The sequence below is a fragment of the Pygoscelis adeliae genome, unplaced genomic scaffold, assembly GCF_000699105.1.
Source record: "Pygoscelis adeliae isolate BGI_AS28 unplaced genomic scaffold, ASM69910v1 Scaffold30, whole genome shotgun sequence".
NCBI classification, from domain to species: domain Eukaryota; kingdom Metazoa; phylum Chordata; class Aves; order Sphenisciformes; family Spheniscidae; genus Pygoscelis; species Pygoscelis adeliae.
The window spans coordinates 1968247-1988571 of record NW_008823915.1 but is presented as its reverse complement, the minus strand read 5'-3'; the positions used below and the strand labels follow the sequence as shown (position 1 = coordinate 1988571).

At 52.1% G+C, this 20325-nt stretch overlaps 2 protein-coding genes across 2 annotated transcripts in view; one reads left to right on the top strand and one right to left on the bottom strand.

Moving 5' to 3' along the window:
* The window catches only part of LOC103912759 (chromosome unknown open reading frame, human C2orf82), a 10059-nt gene extending 8180 nt beyond the window's left edge, over positions 1–1879 (top strand). The window contains exons 2-3 of the mRNA XM_009319158.1: positions 890–1075; positions 1741–1879. Coding sequence (XP_009317433.1) covers positions 890–1075; positions 1741–1850 — 296 coding nt within the window. The 3' untranslated portion in view covers positions 1851–1879. The remainder of the gene's footprint in view (positions 1–889; positions 1076–1740) is intronic.
* A 507-nt stretch (positions 1880–2386) lies between these two features.
* NGEF (neuronal guanine nucleotide exchange factor) overlaps positions 2387–20325 on the bottom strand; it is a 23374-nt gene continuing 5435 nt past the window's right edge. Inside the window, exons 2-11 of the mRNA XM_009319147.1 lie at positions 18045–18205; positions 17671–17823; positions 15071–15200; positions 14235–14309; positions 12224–12313; positions 10391–10554; positions 9180–9335; positions 6441–6520; positions 5890–5994; positions 2387–5231 (exon numbers count right to left, since the gene is read on the bottom strand). Of these exons, the coding sequence (XP_009317422.1) occupies positions 5059–5231; positions 5890–5994; positions 6441–6520; positions 9180–9335; positions 10391–10554; positions 12224–12313; positions 14235–14309; positions 15071–15200; positions 17671–17823; positions 18045–18202 (1284 nt within the window). The 5' untranslated portion in view covers positions 18203–18205 and the 3' untranslated portion in view covers positions 2387–5058. The remainder of the gene's footprint in view (positions 5232–5889; positions 5995–6440; positions 6521–9179; positions 9336–10390; positions 10555–12223; positions 12314–14234; positions 14310–15070; positions 15201–17670; positions 17824–18044; positions 18206–20325) is intronic.

The window sequence follows — 20325 nt, the reverse complement described above, 5'->3', positions numbered from 1 at the left end:
GCCTCCCCTCCCTCCCCCTTTTTTTTTTCCCCATCCCAGTGTGACATTCCCAGCGGTTTCGGCAGGGAGCTGTGGAATGTCTCCTGCTCCTGCCGGGGCCCACCTGAACAAGACAGGCATTGATGGAGAGCGTTTGGCTCAGCCACACACAGACAGGGAGGGCTCTCTGGTTTGGTCCCTGACCCCACAGGGGGAAGAAATAACAGGAGGAAAATGGGAACATCAAACAGAGCCCGGCCCGGCTTTCATCTCCCCGGCACGGTGTGGAGGTGGGGCAGAGGGAAGTTGAGGCTCTGGGGCTCCTGTGTGGGGGAGCCATATCCTGCGCAGTGCCAGTGCCTCCAGCATCCTACACCGCGTAGGCTGGTGGTGCAGGACAGAAAGGCCCTGAGGTGCTGTGAATTTGGCCAGTGCAGGTGGCCTCTGCCTGTTGCAGGAATGTGAAAGCCCCTCCCAGCCTTGTCCCACAGGCATCCATGAGCAAACTGGCTGTGGATGTTCACGCAGGGCCTGTTTGTGTAGGAGCAGAGGTTGCACGGTTGTGGAGAGCTCCCTGTTGTCCTGCATGTGCTGTGTGTACACCAGGTTGCCACAGAAGCCTGCGGCAGTATGGTTTCACCCCGGGGCATGGGCATTGCCTTCAGCTGCTCTGGGTGTTGGCAGAGCAGAGATGCCACCAGTCTGCAGAGATGGTGCCCTCCTGGAGGAGGGCTCTGCCTCATGGGGTTTCTCAGCCCGTGGGTCGCCCTCCATCCACCACCGGGGCACTCAGCAGGTAGCTGGAGCCCGGGGCCCTGCTGAGCTGTGCCTGTCCTGAGCTGCCACTGTCACCAGCAGCCTGGCCGGGGCCACCCATGCCCGTGAGTGACTGTGGGTGCTTGTCTCCCAGCAGAGAATCCGCAGGGCCCGGTTCCCACCCTCTGGAACGAGCCACCCGAGCTGCCCTCCGGAGCTGGCCCCTTCGATGCTGCCACCACCACAGCCCGGCTCTCAGATGCCACCGCCTTGCCCCCATACACCTCCGAGCTGGAGCCCGAGGACACCACCCACCTGCACCGGCTGGATGCCGGGGATGGTATGTGGCTGCGCAATGGGCTGCCTGCGGGTTGCTCCCACAGCAGCCTGGCAAGTCCTCACTGTGGAGTTGCTCTTTATGGGCCTGTCACCTCCCAGGAGGTGTTTGAGCTACCAGAGGTGGCCTGTCCCCAGCCACACTGCTCTGGCAGGGGGCTGACGAGGCCTTTCCTCCTGCTTGGGTCTGACACGTCACAGCAGGCACCAGCAAGAAGTGCCTTGAGCCCAGGTAGGCTCCAGGGCGAGAGCGTGCTCTTTAAATGGGGAGTGTGAGCCCCTTCCTGGCTCCTAACTACAGCAAATGCCTGTTGTGATGTGGTTCTGCAACAAGCAAAGCAACTCCCTCGGTGCAGGTGTAAGAGGAAAGCCGAGTGCCAAAGAGCTCCTTTGTGGTAGCTGTCCTTGTCACTGGGAGCTGGCTAAGGGCCGAGTGGCTCGCTCCAGCCCCCTGCACAAGGACGCGATGCCACTGGGGCGCAGGACCACACCTTGGCTGCGTGGGAACATAGGAACAGGGCCACCATGACCATTGCAGGGAGCTCCAGGGCAGGAATGTGCCCCGATGGCTGGGGATGTGCTGGGTTTGGGGGGTAATCCCATAGCCCTTCCCATCTGGGACCCACCGACTCTGCTGACCTCACGCCATCTTGTTCTCTGTCCCTGCAGGCTCACTGGGGCCCGGAGCTATCGGTGCCATTGTCATCGCCTCCCTCCTGGGTACATCTGTGCTTGTGGCCTTGGTCGTCATCACACTGAGAAAGTTCTCGGCCTCCTGAACTCAATAAAAGCTTTTTCTGTAACACAACCAGCCTGTCTTCTGCCCTCAGCTGCTCCTGCTCCCCATCTGCCTGGGACCCCCTGGGGAGACATGCAGCAAAGGGCACTCCAGCCTCTGTGCTGGGCAGCAAAGCTGCACCCCGAAGTGCTCCTTGCTCTTAGCATGCGGATCCCCTGGGTGCACGCAGACCTGGCAGGCTCGACCACAGCAGGCAGTGTCACCCCCGCAGTCAGGAGGGACCTGCAGCAGTGAGTGTCTGACTGGCAGCAGCTCTCTTGGTCTAGCCTGGGTGGCAGCAATGGTGTTGGGTATCGCCTTGCACAGCTTTCCTTGGGAAAGGGTTGTTCAGTTGGTGTAAACCACCCCGATACTTTCCTGGTCTCACCCCACCCCATGTTTATGTTCAGCCCCACTTCCACCCCCTGTGTTTGGGTCAGTTGCCCCCCACCAGTCACACTGGAGGGGACTGGGGAGGAGGCGAGCGGTTGGTATGGGGGGAGGAAGAAGGCACACGCGTGTTGCTTTGGTGCTGGCTTGCTCAGCTATATTTCATCACACAGAAAAACGAGACAACAAGAACTTCCCCTCAGTTCGCTGAGGCAACCCGGTGGGGGCTGGGGGGGCTCCAGCCCATGCTTGTGGGCCCCAGGCCTGGCCCTGTACAACACTTGAGACCATTGAAACGGAGGCGTGCAGGGCTGGGTCTGAGGAAATAACACTGGATGCCACTTGGTGCCTGAAAATGGCACAGCCTAGCCTGTGCCTAGGTTTTGGAGTCCTAAAAAGTCACAACAGAGCAAGAGGGTCTGGGGCATGGGACGGTGTACGGCAGCCCTGGGCCCCTCTCCCCCCAGAAAAACGCAGTGAAGAGCCAGCGTCCTGGCACCGGGGAACCTGGGCCAGCCCGTCCACTAGCGAAAGAGCCGTTTCTGATGGGTAAGGGAGCATTTCTGTGCCTTGAGAAACATCCCAGGCGGGTGTGTGGGGCTGTAGTGCCTGGGCTGGGCTGGCCACTGTGCTGTGAAGCTGGAGAATCTGGATGTGGCGATTTCTCAGGTAATTTTAAGGACTTCTACAGCTGGAGCTTCTCTGGGTTTTGCTATAGAGAATTTCTGGCTGCTGCAAGGTCTGGACCCTGAGCTGGAGGTTTGGTTGTACTCAGAAAGCTGACTGTGGGGTGCTGTTGGGGGGATCTGACTTGAGGTCTCCCCATTAAATGATCTCAAAATACCCGACTGGAGGCTGTCGTCCCTTCCTGGCCCCCTGCTCCAGGCTGGGGGCTGGCAGGTGGCCGGGAGCCTCCAGCTGGTGCAAGCTGCCCGTGGGCCCTCTCTCAGGAGTGCTACAGGTGGCTGGGGCAGGCACAGCCCTGCTGGCTGTTGTCACGTGCTAACATGGTGGCACAAAGCTAGGCCTGAGGGGGGAACCCCTTTGCTCTCCCTTCACTGCTGTGGCTCCCACTAGTTTGGTCCTGGGGGCTGGCTGCAGCCCCCCCCCAGTGCAGGGCTGACTCCAGGCCAGCTATCCCAGGGCTGTGGCGACAGTATGGACAGCCCCGAGGACAGCCCTGGCCTTCCCTCAGCTGGGTCCGGCCTCACGCCACACCCCCACATGTAACCTGGGCCCCATGTGGCCCAAAGAGCAGCTCCAGCGCAGCGCCCTAGAGCCCCCCTCCAGCGGCTCCCCGGCATCCTGCTTCCTTCCCACGCTGCCATCAGCATGGCCGTGCTCCTCCACTCTGTGCGCATGGCTGGTGCATGGCTCTGTTGGCAGGCGGCTGCTCTCCATCCCCTTTTTGAGCACAACCGTGGCACCGCTGGAGCGTACAGCAGCGCAGGCCATGGCGCCTGGAAGACTCTCCTTTGCAGTATTACAGAAAGATGCCAAATAATTGATTTCCCTGATGGACACTAGCCACAGCTCAGGACCAGCCTTTAGCTAAGAGGCCCTCGGCTGCGGCCATGTGTGGGACTGTTCAGAGCGAGGCTGTTGAACAACAGGCAGCTGCTGTGGATCTGTCCCCTGGCCGGTCTCAGTGCCGTGCCCTGGGCTTCATGCGATGCTCAGTGCCACAGCTGGAAGGACGATGATCCGGCTCTGCTGGCGACAGGATTTGCGTATATACATGGAGGTGAGCCTGTTCGTGCGTGCAGGTTGTGCACGCAGCTGGGTGGTGTGGGTTACAAGCATGCAGGCAGCGATCGCTGGGCCTCCCACAGCACATGGGACAACAGCTCCTAGGGTAGTGTCACTCGCCAGCTGCATGGCAGCCTGGGTCTGCTGGCGCTCCCGTGGTACGTGGTGGTGTGCAGGGAGGCGCTGGCACAGCCACCCTGTTCTGTGCCTCGGCAGCAGTGAGTAGCGGAGACCGTGAGTGCCAGATTAACCGGGAAAGGCCACGGTGCCAGGCTTCTGCAGTGGCTCTGCGGAGGGATGCTGGCTGTGGAAGAGGAGGTGAGTCATGGGGCAGGGCCTAGATGTGCTTCGAGGCCATCAGGTGGGCAGAGATGTGGGTCAGGGCTAGCGAGGTTGGGCTGCTGGTGGAGCGGGACTGGGTATGGAGCATTTCAGAGCGTTTGACTGGAAGCAGATCAAGGGTCTGCCTGTGGGAACAGGCCTAGTGGCTTCACAGCAGGACTGGGGAGGTGGAGTTCCTGGGGCTCATCCCAGCTTGGTGCCAACGGGCTGTGTGAGAGGCGGCAAGACAGGTCCTCTGCTTCAGTTTCTATCCCTGTAAGTTGCTGCTTTAGGAGGGCCCCAACCTCAAAAGGCAGCAATGAGCTGTAAGTGCTCAAACTGGGCAACATTAATTGCTTAGTTACATTTGTGGCCACCTGCCTCTCCCAGGCAGCCTGAGCCAGCCCCAGCTAGCATGTGTGCAGGGAACAGGGGTCAGCCGGCCGGCACCTGGTGGCCTTTGGGCTGTGTCCGTTTGGCTCGTGCTCTTTGGGGCTTTACAGAACACCTGGAAAGGGGTTATTTTAGCCAGTTCGAAGCACTGATCTCCAGGAAAGGATCAGTGCCACAGGACGCATGGCGGGGAGCCCAGGAACTACAGTCTGTTTGTTTAGGGGTGCTTGTGCCTGGTCTGGCACACCAGGTCCTGCACCGTGGCCCACAGCACCACCACCACATACTCCCAGCTGGTAGCCTCTGTCCTCTGCCCCTCTCCCAGAGGCACTCCAGATGCTCGGGGATGCCAGCGGTCATTGGCGGTTTCTGCTGCCCAGTTTCTTCCGCTGACTGTCATCCGACTTGTGCACCCGGAAACACTCCTTCAAGTTCTGGGCTCGGATTTTGGGGTTCAGGATCTCCTCCCCCATAGAACTGGGGAACCAGCCCCTCTCCTGGTCGTGAAGACGCTCCCCAAATATCCAGCCTGAGCAGAGACAGAGACAGGCATAAATGGGGAAGGACTGGCCCTTGCTCCTGCATTGGGACGGTTGTGCTAGAAAGAGCCTACGGAGCTGGCAGTGCTTTCTGGAAGCTGCTCAGAGGCCTGTGCTGGAGCGGACCCAGTTTGTAAATCTAGCCAAGGAGGCCCGCTCGCCTGAGCAGCACTGTGTTTGGACAACTGGCTCAAGGGATGCCAGCAGAAAGCAGGCACTGCTGCCACTGAGTGCTCTCCGCTGCCCCTGATGCTACAGGAGCGGTCCCTAGCAGAGACCCAATGTGACCGAGACCGCCAGCTACAAGCGTGCCCCAGAGACCACGACCAGGTGGCTGTAAAGCATCACCAAGGTAAGAACAGCTCTGGGTTACATCTGGGGTGGCTGTGCCAGCCCTGCCACGGCCCACAGCCAGTGCCAGGGTAGCTGTGCCAGCATTGTCACAGCTCAGGGCAGCCTGGATTTGCCGAGTGTTAGGAGGAGGCAGTAACTCCCTCTTCCTGCTGTGAGCTCCCTTGGCTGCGATGCCGATGCCGGGGTCTTTCCCGGGTCGGAGGGACCCTCCTGTCTGCTCGGCAGTAGCCTGCCTAGAGCAAAGCCCACCCTTCCACAGGGACGCCCGGCCTGTCCCCATCCCGTCCCCCGTACCGTCATCTGTCTTGTCCAGGATGTTGAGGACATCAGCCAGTTCTAAGGACAGCTCATCTGGCTGCTGGGCCACGTATGGGTGGACACACTGGATCTGCGGGCAGTCTGCCAGGGAACAGAGCAAGAGGGAGGGATGGAGCCTGCTGCAGGGTAGCGTGGCTCGGGTGGGTGTAGCACCACGAGCTCTGCGAATGGCCCCTCTGATCTGGTAAGAAACCCCGCAGATGCCAACGGGTGCCCCAGCTACAGGGACTGGGGGAGCATCTCTGTGGGGAAGGGAGCTGGGTGCACATCACCACCACAGTGCCACCCATGAGCTGCTTGGGTGGGAGGGAGAGTGCTGGTGCAGCCCAGCCCAGGTTGGAGGGGAGAAAGGTCAGGGCCAGGCCCAGAGACAAGTGGGTATCGATGGTGGAAACGCAAGGGAAGCCCAGGGAGAGGGTTCAGCTTCGGCAGAGGCCCCAGGCCTGGGGCTGAAGTGACATCAGGGCAGAATAAGGTGCCCTGGGGTAGAGGTGAAGAACTCCTGGCTCCCATGCTGTGTCTCTTACCAACAAGTCTGGAAGTGAATGAAACGAACTTGGTTCTCCGGTTCGGGGCTAGTGAAATCATCCAGCGCTTCATTTCGCTCCTGGATAGGGGAGACAAACAGAGGCCGTGAGCACGAGACAGTCGTAGGGACCCCAGGTCTCCTGCCCAGCCACCCCTGAGCTCCTAATTCCTCCTCTCACAGCCCTTTCCTGCCTGCCCCCCCTGGGGTCCTGGACTCACTGGTGATGCTGAGCTGCCCTCTTGCATATGCCGGTTGGGATGTCACATATGCCATAGTGCCCTGGGCCCTGCTGCACAGGCCTTGGCAGGGCCACCAGGCTGGCTGTCCCCACAAGCAGCAGGATCACCCTCTGGGGAGCAGCATGGCTTCAGAGAGCCAGCAGCAGGGTGGGGGGCCTGGCATCCTCTGAGCTCTAACCAGCAAAGGCAGCTCCTGGCTGTGCTGGGTCAATAGGAGCAGTTTTTCCTGGAGAAAAGCAGTTAGAGGGACCATTTATTCCTGCAGCTGCTGTGTGAGAATGTTTAAAGGGCAGAGCTGATTCACTTGCAGACGAACACTGCAGCATATCAAGGGTACCGCTCACTTGGCAGCAGATGAGATGAGAGACTCGTGTGAACGTGTCACTAGATCCAGCACGCTGTTATGCAAAACCTGGGCCTGCAGCAGGAGGGTGAAGATTTCACAGGTGCTGGAGAAGCCTCAGGCCTGGTGCTCCCTTGAGGCTTCCCTCAGTCCCACTTGGAATCAGGGCAGTTCATCTTCACAGGCTCCAGCTCCTGCCTGGAGGACCAGCTGTGCTCCCAGCCCCAAGAGAGCCAGAACCTTCTACCTTCTCAGATGGTAGTTTTAAAGCCTGAACTTGACACACATCTAAAGCCACCGGAGTGTCTTCTGGGAGGAGAGAGGCCTAAAAGGGAGAGGTGAAGGATGACTGCTGGCAGGCTGATCTGCAGGGCTGGGAATACCTTGTGCTTCAGGGCTGAAGTGCGATGCCAAGGACCAGTGAAAACACCTGCAGCTGCCGGTCGAGTGCAGCCCCTCATGCCATGAAGATGTGCAGGATGCAGGCCCTGTGCACTGAGGGGGTTGGCATATAGAGATCAAACCAAGGGTCTCGCCATGCTCGCAGCCCTATCCGCAGGCTGGCCTTGCACACAGCTCCTTGCAGGGCTCTTTAGATCCTGCCCACGGCCCCCAGCTCCTCTCAGCCTGTGATGGGCCCAGCTGCGCTCCAGTCCTGCCCCTGCAACCAGCTGTGTCCAAATGTACTGCCAGCTCCTGGCAAAGCCCACCCAGGGCATTAGCTGCAAGCTGCCACCAAGCAGGGCGTCATTGCTGTATGGGTTCAGAGCTGGGCAATGCTGCAAGAGCTGTGGAACAGATGCAGTAGTCTCTGTTAGGCACCCACTTGTCTCTTCTAATTCCTCAGTTTTCCAGTTTGTGCACGGTACTGCCTCGATCATCCCTGCAGCTCTGGAACAGCAGTCTTCAGCAGTTGCTACATCACATTTCAGTGCACAAGACCTGTTGGCAAGCCATGCGCTGGATCACATGCTTACCGTGGCCATCTAGAAGATGGGACAGGATGCAGAAGCACAGAACTGCAATTGCCTCCCCTGAGCTGAGGCAAACCCTGGCCTGGTTTCTCATTCTCTGCACAGCTAAGTCTCACAGACGTCAAATGTGCGTTTGCCCTGCATAATGTGACTGACATCTCTATTTTCAGTACAGCAAAGCTGCAGTCACGTGTCTGGGGAGAAGGTGCAGTTGCTTGCTGTGCAGGTGGCTCGTCTTCCCGATGCCAGTACTGCACTGTGCTGGGGGGGTCAGGGTGCAGCCCCCGGGGCTGCAGCAGCACATGGTCCCAGCGGGAGCTGGTGTCCATTAAGGGATATGGATGTCAAACACTGGCCTACTGACATCAAAGCAACATCAAGCTGGGGGTGCACATCATCTCTAGTAGCTGTTTAACTGGTGGGACACATACACCTGTAATAGCACAGATGCTGTGCCTAGAAAACATGGGCCTGGTAAGGCTTGGGTTGATGAGAAAGCCATGCCCTGAGCTCCAAAACAATCATGTCTGTGTTGGCACAGCTGAATCGTTTGCCCAGTCTGAGCTTGTCAGAGTCTGAAGTGAAAAATCAGCGAGCCAAAAAAACCCTGTATCCAGGGAGGCAAGGAGGCCCCGAGCAGCAGAAGGGCTGTGCAAGATCAGCTGTGGAAGGTGCTGAGGACAAGGCCTCTTCTCCACCTTTGCCTACAAGGAGGAGCCACTTTGCTTCACAAGGCTGGTCAGGCACAGCCTTGATCTTTGCGAGTGAGCCAGCTGAGCCACTGGAGTGTGCACAGTGTACATCCTACTTGCTTTTACTTTCTGAATGTGCTACAGGTTGTAAATCAGTTAGGCTCCTGTGCCGGGGCTGATTTCTGACCTGTGTCCCAGAATGCAAAGTGCCCCTCCATCTTCCACCCCGGATGCTACAAATACACCATACAGAAGAGAAACCTGTCTAGTTCACTAGTACCTTTCAGTAGGAGAGGCCTAAGGTGGCCTTGGGAGAGCCATCCTGGGCAGAGAGGTTTGTAGGGCCAGCCCAGCTGCAGCAGTGGGACTTCTGCCTGCCTGACCCTGGTAAGCCCAGAGAGCTGGCCCCCATGCATGCAGGGTGCTGCCCTTGCATGGGCATAGGGAGAGAGCAGTGCTGAGCACTGGCAGGGTGACTGTTGTACTCACTGGGACGATGCCTTCAGCATGTAGCTGGCCTCCCGGTCATCTGCGTTCTCCAGCAGCCTCAAGATGAAGACATTGGCCAAACTCTGCCCCTGGTCTTCTAACTCCTCTACCCGAAGAAGCCCCCGGGGAGCCGAGTCAAACACTTGGTACTTGTCCCTGGGAGAGGTTAGAGGATTAGGAAAAACTGCAGTTATCCCAGGAGACTTTGGCTTCAGCCACCCAGAACTGTACTGGGGACACAGACCAGGAACCTCTGCATGGCAGGAGGATAAAAGATGCCCTGCTGTGGGAACAGATGAGTGAGTGGCTATGAAAACCCACCACAAAGCAAGAGACCCTCTCCTTGCTCTGCCTTAGGCATCCTGCATACTCTAGAACAAGTTGCTTGCTCTGTCTGAGCTCCCCACATACAAAACACAGACGGTGCTCCCTCAGAGGGGACTGTGAGGCTTAATTCATTCCTATTTGTAAAATGCCTCTGTTTTTTGGATACCGCTGCCACAGAAGCAAAATATTTCTAGGCGTACAGACACTGAGGCAGCGTGTTTATTAGAAATGTTGGACTAGCGAGATGCTCTCTACTGGTGAGTCTAGTTAATACTACAAAGAATGCGCTGTTCTCTGGGACCTGTCTGTTTGTGCTGCTGTGTTTCACTAGTGTCTAGTTGCACAAGACATCGTGCTAAGCGTGATGACATTCTCCTCCTCCTGAGCCAGGTTACACCATGTCAAATATAACTGCTAGCCTCAGACCTAAATTTATACCCCTCCCTGCTGCTCAAATTTTCTAGCCTGCTTTCTCAGAAGTTTAACTGACTAAGTCTGAGTTGTTCTTCAGGCAGTGATGAGTCAAAAATCACCTCTTGACAGGAAGACAGGCCTCCTGGGTCAGCCCACCAGTTGATGTAGTTCACTGCCACTCTGCAGAAACTGGTGGATACCTGCTCGCTTACTCTGCTGGGAGACCTGGCCTGGAATCTGTTTCAAGTCCCGTTTGCCATAAATTTTCAGCCGGAGAGAGCTGTGCCACCCATGAAGAGTCAACTGCGCTCAAAGGCAAGGTGTCTGCTGGAGGCAGGTGTACAGGTCAGGCCAGGATGCCCTCCCTGTGCCTGGGGACAGGATGGGGGCACAGCATCACAGCTTGGATAAACCCAGGGGCAAATAGGACTAATGAATTGCCCTGCGTACTACCTGAATTTTTCACTCACCCAGGAATTTGCCGGCAAATTACCAGCAGATCATTGAAAAGGAACAAGTAGATTTCTCTGAAGAGTTTCTTGGTGCGAAGCGTTCGTGATGTCTTTGGACCATTCATTTGCTGCAATTCCCCCTGCTTCAGTAGCCAGCGGGAGTGAGAGATGATGGGCACAGACTAGAAGTGAGGAAAAGATGGCAAAGATCAGGACAGCAGCAAAAACCCATGGGCTTATGTGGTTAAGATGCTGAAAGCAACAGGAGATGCAGAAGGAATGGTAGTCAGCCCCCGTTACCACAGCTGGCACTGCCGAAGATGGAGCAGAGCTGGACAGAGAGGTCAATGTGCTCTGCCATCCACACCAGAGCCCGGCACAGAGTGTAACAGAGCTCAGACAGGGACACAGCAGGGGCCCGAGAATGAACAAACACTCAAGGACAGCGATGCTGGAGTGCCAAGTGCTGGATTTAAACACCAGGCTACACCCTGCACAGCCTGATCTGTTTCTGGGAGATCCCATGTCTCACCACCTGGGCTAAGCCTTTCTGGCCAGAGAGACTGACTTTCAAAAATGTGGATTTGGTCTTTTGGCTACAAAAAGTTCAGGTTAAATGGGTTCTCAGTGGTTGGGTCTGTCCCAGCCAGGAGGAGATACTGTCCACGCAGCCACAACAGCGCTTTTGCTAGAGTTTTACCACACATTTGTGTTAAAAACAAGAAGCCCAGAACAAAGCACATCTTATAAGAACACTACACTTCCAGTCAAATGACCGAAATATTGGAAAATACTTGCATAACTGCTACTCTTTCCACGTTCAGTCCCTCCCTGTGTTTGACACATGCATAGTGGCACAGTCTTTTTCACACTCTTGCACTCTCTTCACCAGAGAAGCCCCGCCTGCACCAGAGCCCAAGGCAGACCTGCTCCAGGGATGAACCAGCTCCTGCCTGTCATTACAGCCTCAGCTTTACAAGAGATGAAGGCAGCCTTGTGGCTACCCCAATCTACTGCTGTCCTGTGGACTGTGGTCTAGCCCTGACACACTGGTAAAGCGCTCCAGAAAACCAAATTCTTGGGCACCCAGTGTGGCTTTCCAAACAAATTGTCTCAAATTTTTTTGCTTCAGTTGTCCAGGTACGTAAAAAGATTGCTGGGAAGCTAAATATGCTCCTTAAAGTTTGTGAAGCAGACAGATCTGAGAAGCATCTCCATAGTACTCAAAAGAATTGGCAACTTTATACTTAGCACTGGAGTTTCATGGCATATATTAAATGACATCTGGTCAGACACCCCTAAATATTAAGTCATTCCCTGAGTGGAGCCAAAATAGGTCATCAGCAGGTAATTAGAGACTGTACATAATGCATAAATGCAGGGATGAATTAAAATGGTGGGACAGTCTTCATTTTAGTATTTTCTAGCTTTGAAGTGTTTTGCTTTGTAGCTTTCATTTTCCTTTAATGTCATTTGTAATGTAAAATAATAGCTCAAAGCTGACCTGCATTTTGAAGAGAGGTGAGAAGGAACTGAGTGCTGGAGCAGAAGCCTCCCACTGCGCACAGGCAGTTTGATACGAGCGTGTCACATCTGTGTACACGCACAACACACTGGCCTCAGTGCTGCCCCCAGCCTCTGCAGCATGCGTGCACAATCACATGGACAGATGCAGTGCCTGCAGCAGCAGCATCCCCTTCAAAGGCTTTGGAGGGGGACAGTGTGGACCAGGCCACCACTGAACACTCACTAAAAGGAGTGCAACTAGGTTACTACTGCCATGTATGTGCACCCAACACCTGGATGCTCTTGGTTCGTTGTCTGCAAAGGGTTACCAGCCTATGCCTATACCTTGATCTTGAATTCCAGTTTCTTCTGGATGCTGATCATCTGCTCTGTTCGGCTCATCTTCCTGACACCTTCATTACATGCTTTCACCACCTAGGAAAGAGAGAGTAGAAAGATTTGCCTCCACTGGCCTTAAGCAGGTAAGTGATGACGGACAGCACAGAAAGGCCTGACCGTGACAGGGTAAGTGCCCTGCTGTAACAATAATTGACCAAGCCAAGCTCTTCTGCCAGCACTGTATTTGCATGAGAAGAGAGAGAGAGAGAACTGCCCCAGAAGATGTTATACCTGGAAGCTAACTATCAGAGGACATGTTAGATGGCTGCATTCAGTTACTCAACCATTAAGCAACACTCCTGATTGCACAGTAAAGGGAACAGTTTATTTGCCAGATTCTGACACACCATGTATCTCATCTTTCTTGTCCCCAACATTTGAAACAAGGTACACGCGCAGTATCATCTTCAAGAAGAGAACGAAGCCAAAGATCCTCATTTCAAAGATGCAAATGCTGTGGTTCTGCCAAGCAGCACCAGATGCCAAGGCTATGAAATGTCCCGGGGAAAGAGATGTTCATCATACAGAGCCCAGCTGTGTTCTGAGTACAAACTTTTAACTGAAAAACCACAACCAACGTGCAGGCACTACCCTATTACAGGGACCTTAACCTAGATGCCACTGCCTGTTTTATAAGGAGCAACTCTCTTGAGAACTGGCTAGGTAGAAAAATCATGCTGGAGAACAAGCTCTGCTTTGTGCTCTGTTTCTGCTTCTCAAAATCTACCAGAATAACAGCAACTGGAACAGCGATCAGTTCGTACTTATCAAATAGGATACCTATAAAGAAAACAAGCACCAGATGGTCTCTGTTGTGATGCCTGCACCTAGCTGGACATTAGGCATCTAAACTTAAACATTTTCAGATAACTAAAAAGGGAGGATAAGCAAAGGGAGTTATGAAATTGATCACGAGTCACTGACAGCTGAATATAAAAAGAACATTTTTCCATCAGCAGTTGTAGTCATCTGCATACTACTGGAACTGCTTTCCTCAGGCTTTTGACTAATGGAAAAACAATTGGCTACCAGATATATCATGAGGGATTCTGCAAATACTAATTAATGCAGAACATTCTCCATTGCTAAGGTCTCTGTCTTTATCCCTAGCGATCTCCAAAGCGTACACTTCCTAGACTGCTTCAGGACAAATCCAAGAGTCCATTTTGTTCTAGTATTTCAGTCAGAAGCTGCAACCATATCCTCAGGCTGACGTTCTAGCACAGTTTTCAACTTCAAATACTTATATTGAACTGCAGGATTCAAGAGATGTTCCAAGCTTCTGATGGAGACGGGTTCAAACACTCTGTCCCAGTCCATGTAGCTGCCAGCTATGTCCAGATCATTCAGATATGTAGTCTGGAGATGGGATCGCCCTGTCTGAAATTGTCAGGAACAGCCCAGATGGAAAATATCCTGATGCCTTCCTGGTGTTTTGTACACAGCAGTAACTAGCACAACTGAACACCACACCTACCTACCAGCTTCAGGGAAGAGGGCTAAAAGCAAGCTTGAGTACTTCATTAAGAAACTGTTATTCTAGGTCAGAGGAAGAAGTATGCTGTATTGAAGGAAACCTGACACAGTTGTACTCTATTGCCTGTTGCAGCTAATTACATCTCTTGGTGGGATCCATCACCTTCAGGTATCTGCAAAAACAATTTGTATTTGTGAAGACCCCAAGGGAAAACATTCTCTCTGCCCTTTCCTACAGCGGAAACATACACATCTGTTGTTAGCAAGGGATTCCTCATCACTGACATCTAAGTGCTGCTAGATTAGTCCATCTTTGAGAGCAAGGAAGACTTAAGAAAAAAAAATTACTCAGTGACAGGATTCAAAGGGACAGCTCCAGGAATGAATATAGTTTGTAGGTCTTTTCTTGGGGGGAGGGGGGGGGAGGAGTTAGCACGATGGTTTAATCTTAATGGCCTTCAGTTAGCTCATTCAAACTTACTGTTTCCAGCTCTTTATGTGCATCCAGGGCAGTGGTTTCCCTGTCAGACTTCTCTTCCACTTTCTTCAAAATATTCTGCAGGGGAGGAAAGGCTGTGTTAACTCTGATCCCAACCTGACAGCACAGAAAAGTCTTTGCTAGCCTCAGAGTTATTTCTGGCCATCAGCCTAATTACAGGATAGGTGACAGAGTACAGTGACTCTCACCTCCTAGTTCCTCTTTTTCATTAAAACTTGTTCCCATCTGACCTTGTATCTAAAAGAAATATAGCAGGCAAACTCCTATTTCATAAAAATAAATGAATAAATAAAAATAGCTAGAGCTGGCACTAACAGTCAGTGCTACTGGTAATCCCAGTGGGATAAGACCACTTGGGACTGAGCTGTTTCCTCATCCCTAGAAGCATGTCTTCCAGCACAGTGTTTAGACAAGCTGACAAAGCACAGGGGGAAGATGACTGACAGAGTCTGGTCCAAGCCACCATTATGCAGAGTATTACACATGGAGCATTTCCATGTTCTGCAGCTGTTCTGCACTATACATCTGCCTGTCAGCATCCTAACCATCAGACAGCTGGGTTGATGGACGGTTGCTACCCCTTCTAGCAGCTCGACAAAGTTCCTCAACTCTTTTGCTCAGTAAAAGCTATCTGGCAAATTCAACACTAACTTGGGGATGGTTTCTGAGTGACTGAAATCTTTTTTCTATAGTTGTTGAGAATGTCTGATTCTATGGAAAGGCTTCACCCAGCTCTAGGGTTGATTGTGGCTGTATCTAAGCCTCATTCACAACTGATCTAGAAGACCTTCGGGAGGGATAGAAGAGCAAAACTCTACCTGCACCAGCAGCTTGAGCCGAGTGATCCTTTGAAACGGCAGAATCAGGAAGGAAGAAAAGGACAGGCCTTTGCACTTGGGATCCAGCTCCAGCTGTGAGATCACTTCCCGGAAAGCTGGCTTGTCCTGGCTGAGAGGAGAGAGAGAGGGAAGGTGAGGGCTTTGAGTGCTACCCTGCCTGCGACTCTGGTATGTGGCTGGTGACCCAAAAGCAGCTTGGTCCCAGAGACAGCATCTGCCTGGCCTCTCCCAATAAGAGAAAAGAGGGGAGGAGGGGACTGAATGCTTCTAGGTGTATTTTAGTTTAAATCTAGAACTGTTTATAGTGTTGGTGGAGGGAAAAAATAGACTTTTAATGTACAAGCCATGGTAGTGTTCACATGTGTTAGCACATCTAGCTCAGCAGCATACGCTGTGTGCGTAGGTGTGTGTGAATGGGGTGTGTGTTCAAGTAGATGAGTCAGAGGCATAATTACATATTTTTACACAGTTGGATCTCTGTGACAAGGTGAAATTCACACAGTCATAAGAACAAGATAAGCCACAAAACAGCTCAAGCTTGGCTACTCCTGCCTGCTTAGCCAGAGGATGGAAATCATTATCTGGCCTGAGAAGGGCATGGGCCATGCCTGGGCTTTCCTTGATGGTGTTCCCAGCAGATGAGGGCATTGCTGGGCCATGGACACAGCTGCACAGAGCAGCCTCACAAGTCCCAGCTGCCGTAGTCAAAGACAATGCCTCTTGGCAATTGTGGGGCCTTGAGGAAGGCTTACATCGCTGGAGTCCTGGCTAGCAGAAACGGCATGGATGAGAAGACATTGCGAACTATACAAAACCTATCTTTATCATGTGTGACTTCCAACGATTGAGGTGTTAAGAGCGTGTCCAGAGAAGGGCAACGAGGCTGGTGAGGGGTCTGGAGCACAAGTCTTATGAGGAGCGGCTGAGGGAGCTGGGGTTGTTTAGCCTGGAGAAAAGGAGGCTGAGGGGAGACCTCATCGCTCTCTACAACTACCTGAAAGGAGGTTGTAGCGAGGTGGGTGTCGGGCTCTTCTCCCAAGTAACAAGTGATAGGACAAGAGGAAATGGCCTCAAATTGCGCCAGGGGAGGTTTAGATTGGACGTGAGGAAAAATTTCTTTACTGAAAGAGTTGTTAAACATTGGAACAGGCTGCCCAGGGAAGTGGTTGAGTCACCATCCCTTGAAGTCTTTAAAAGACGTGTAGATGAGGCGCTTAGGGACATGGTTTAGTGGGCATGGTGGTGTTGGGTTGATGGTTGGACTCGATGATCTTAGAGGTCTCTTCCAACCTTAATGATTCTATGATCCAAGAGAAGCCATTGTAAGCATTTCTCCCTGCTGCAGCAGGTACTTGTGTGATGGTGTGACTCACCAGAGCCACAGCAGAATGGACCTGCATGTGTCTGAGGAACAGCCAAATGGGGTGAACTGTGACACAGCGCAGGCTTTGAGTTCAGCCAAGTGCTGCAAAATTCTTGTGCTAACCAGGAGCCTGTGGAAGGGAGTCTATTCTTTTCAATTTGCTTTAGGTTCTCCCACAGACAAAAAAAATTCTGATCTCTGAATTAATATCTAGGAATACCTCTATCTCCAACAGGTCCTTTTCAAGCTCAAGTTATCCAGCCTATTGCTGTTTTGCTTCTGAGTGTTTAACTAATGGCTCTAGGCAAACTGTTTATATTCTGCAGCTATACCGTTCACCTCTGAAGGAAATCCTGCAGTACCCTCCTTTTGGAGAGAACAGTTGGCCAAGCTCAACAGAGGCCCCTTAAAGTGTTTTTTTGCCTCAAAAGCTGGAGAGCAGAGAAAGGAAAGGATTAGGGCTTGTTACACTCCTCTGAACCAGCTGCTGCTATGTGGAGGAAATACAGTGCAGCATGTGCAATGGGCTGTCCTGAAAGAATCCAGGACATTGTAACTAAAGAAAAATTAATTCTCCTGCTCAAAGACAAGCTTGTAGGGCACTCTTTGTTTTGAGCTGGCGTAAGTGTATTCCTACCAGACCAGAAGATTTGCTAAACTTGAAAAATACTGCAAAAATATCTTGGCTTATATCCTCAGGCCTAGGTAACATCTGTGTGTATAACACCAGAATGTGAAGAAAATGGCTTTTTTTTTCTCCCTTTTAAGAAAATTTTCTTGTTCTGAAAAAAAAATAATTCTCAACTTTGGGAAGGTCAAATGCCTTGCTGAGAAGCTCGGGAAAAGTAGTGGCTTGTTCTTGTCATTAGAGAGCTGTATTATATTCTTGGCCTTTCAATCTCTTGCCTCTACTTGCAGTTTAAAAATACATACATTTCACAAGTGTGTGTCCCCATGTACACCATAAATATTTCCTACAGTTGGGAACTGCTGGCTCTGAATTTACTTGGTATGTTACTTGCATACTGTATCACCCCACCCTTACTATAAAGCCTTTTAATTGTGTTTTCTTTTTATAGGTGCAGTTAAAAATCAGTCAAGTGGGAAATCCTGTTTCTGTGCTATCTAGCCCTTTCTCATAAATATCAAAATTACAGCTAACTCCGTGGCTTATATAATTTTGCAAAATAATTTAGCATCAAGCACTGGAACTCACAGAAGCTGCTTGTAAGCTCTCTCCTGGTAGGTCTGGTTGGAGACGTAGGTGATGTACACAGAGAAGTGGTTAACTGTATGCTGGTAGACAATATCGCACACATCCGAGATCACAATATTCTCCTCCACCCGCTGCTCGAGGTCCAACAGGAAGCTAGATGAGAAAGCCAGCGCTCACATTAATTGTGACCTGTCTGTCCCAGGTAGTTCCCAGAAGAAGCCCTTGGGGTTCAAAGCAATGAATGTCTCCACAGGCTCTTTGAAAAGACAGTGGGTAACAGACTGCCACTAGTCAGTTCCTCCATCCCTCTACAAATGAGGTTAGCTAAAGTGATGCCATTCAGCTGGACAAAAATCCAGCAGCAGTTGTCTTACCGCTCACTAACAGCCATGACATCCAGGACATTGGAGAAGAGGATGTGTGCCTCAGACTGGTGTAAGATCTTTTTCAGACGTTCGTTCTCCATGAAGTGGGACACCAGCAGATTCAGACTCTTGTAATACGAGGCTTCGGAAGTAACCAGCTCAAACATGGCCTGGGGGACAATCCCAAAGAAAGATATCAGCAGGTATCTTCTAATTTTATAGAGAGGCACACATAATGCTAAAGAGAACATCTGTGCTGCACACAGTCATGGACCTTGCACCCACCCTCCAGGCCCAGAGCATGGGGAGTGGTAAGCACGCAATGGCATTTGCCATGTGTTACACAGGATAGTGACTTGAATGGGGAAGATTTCCTCCCTCAACCATCAGCCCTGGCTCCTTCTGTCTCTCTCCTAAGTTGTTTGAACCACGTTTCCTTCCACTGAATCTCTCCAGCAGAATTATCTCCTTTTCTCATTATATATAAGCAGTCCGATTTTGTGCACGTGCACACATAAGAGCACTTCACGGGCTCCCTCCTTCCTTCCTGGTGTCACTCAGTCTTGACCTGAGGCTGCTCCAGGCACCGGCCCCCTCTGTGCCCACTTGTCACAGCCCTGCACTTTCATCTCCTTTTCGTGGAGTTCCCTTTGGCAGCCCCCATACACCCTCCAACACCCTGCTGATCATGACAGCGCTGGCTTCTTGCTCTGCTCGTTGTGGCTTACTGTGCTACCCAGGAGGGTGTCCTTGCACCATCCACACTCTTGTTTTAGAAAAGCCATGGTGTAGGGGCTGGGATGTACAGCAAACTGCAGACCCAGTGTACAGCATGTGCTCCTTGGGGCAGAGCTAATACAAATACACAGCTGTGGTGCTCCAAGCGCCTGTGTCTTCCCTGACCCAAAGGAAATACAGCTGTTACTGTCCAAGTGAGGCTCCCTGGTCAACCCTGGCCATACACTTTTCTGACCCAATTCACCAAGGACTGGGACAAGACACAGTAGCCTCTAACTACTACCGTAAGTCGTAAATAATCTCCATATTTCAGTCCTTGCTTCTCCTGTTAGAAGAGAAAACTCTGGAGCAAAACCTGGCTTCTTTAGGCCAGGGATGTGGTCTGGGGAAGCAGAAAGACAAATTGATGGTTTCGTTCAGAGGTAAAAAACAATTTAATGAGACAAGGATATAAAGCTGCCTGCCTACATCAGGTGCCGCAGGGACAGTCCACTATTACCACACAGAGCTCCCTTACTCTCCAGGCGAGTCTTTGTTGTCTTTGTTCAAAGGTAGATAGAAAAGGTGATTATTTACACAGATACTGAATCCATTAGTTGAAGTAAGATTAACTGAAGGTTCTCACAAGGGCTTCAATATGGTGAAAAATCATTAGATCCTTCAGACATCTCTTGATGAAGGTGCATCTTGGGCTCCTCATCCCGGGGCTGGCCCAAGCTGCCACCACTGAAAGAGGAACCTTTTGGTAGCTCAGTGTCTCGCTTCCTTGAACCGAAACCTGCTTTGACCCTTGAGCCCAAGCTCCCCTACTGCCCACAGCTCCTCTGCTGCACCCTGGTGAGGGTGGGAGCTGGCCAGGCAGTGCAGGTGCAAGTCCCTGAGCTCTGCCAGCTCTCAGAGGCTACAGGGGCTCAGCTAGAGTTGAGGAGATCCAATGGAGCAGTATTTTTTGTGCTGTGGATATGGAAAAATATCTTTGAAATTAGCTGGGGGTTTGTCTTGTGGCTTGGTTGTTCTTTTTTTGGGTTGTGGGGTTTTTCGTTTTTTTCTTTTTGAAGAAATGATTTTAAATTCTCCACTGATTAGTTTTTGGCCTTTTCCTGGAAATATCCTTATGCATCACAGAAGAACCTGAGGTACAGAGACCTGGGTTATATTCCTGACTGCAGTCCAAGATCTGGGAGGATGGGCACAGCAAGGAGGGGCCATTACTCAATCCAGAGCTGCTAAAATATCAGTTGAAGTGACATTCCAGCTCCTTGCAGGATTGGTAGCCTAGGAAATGTTTCCAGAGGGCAGTTAAGTCAAACAGGTGGTCCTTTCCTGCACCAGAGAAGGAAACTGTGCCTGCACAGCCCCCAGAAGGGAGACAGAGCAAAGGGTGTGGGTAGAAATGAATGTACTTGGTCAGTGTATGTGGAACAGCTGGTGTTTAAGGAAAAAGAGGATGTTTTATTTTTTTTTCAAAGCCAGATTCCCAATGAGAAAAGTGGAGGAGTATCAGCTCAGCTTCTTCCAACAGCTTCACCAGGGTAGCTGGTGAACCTGAGAG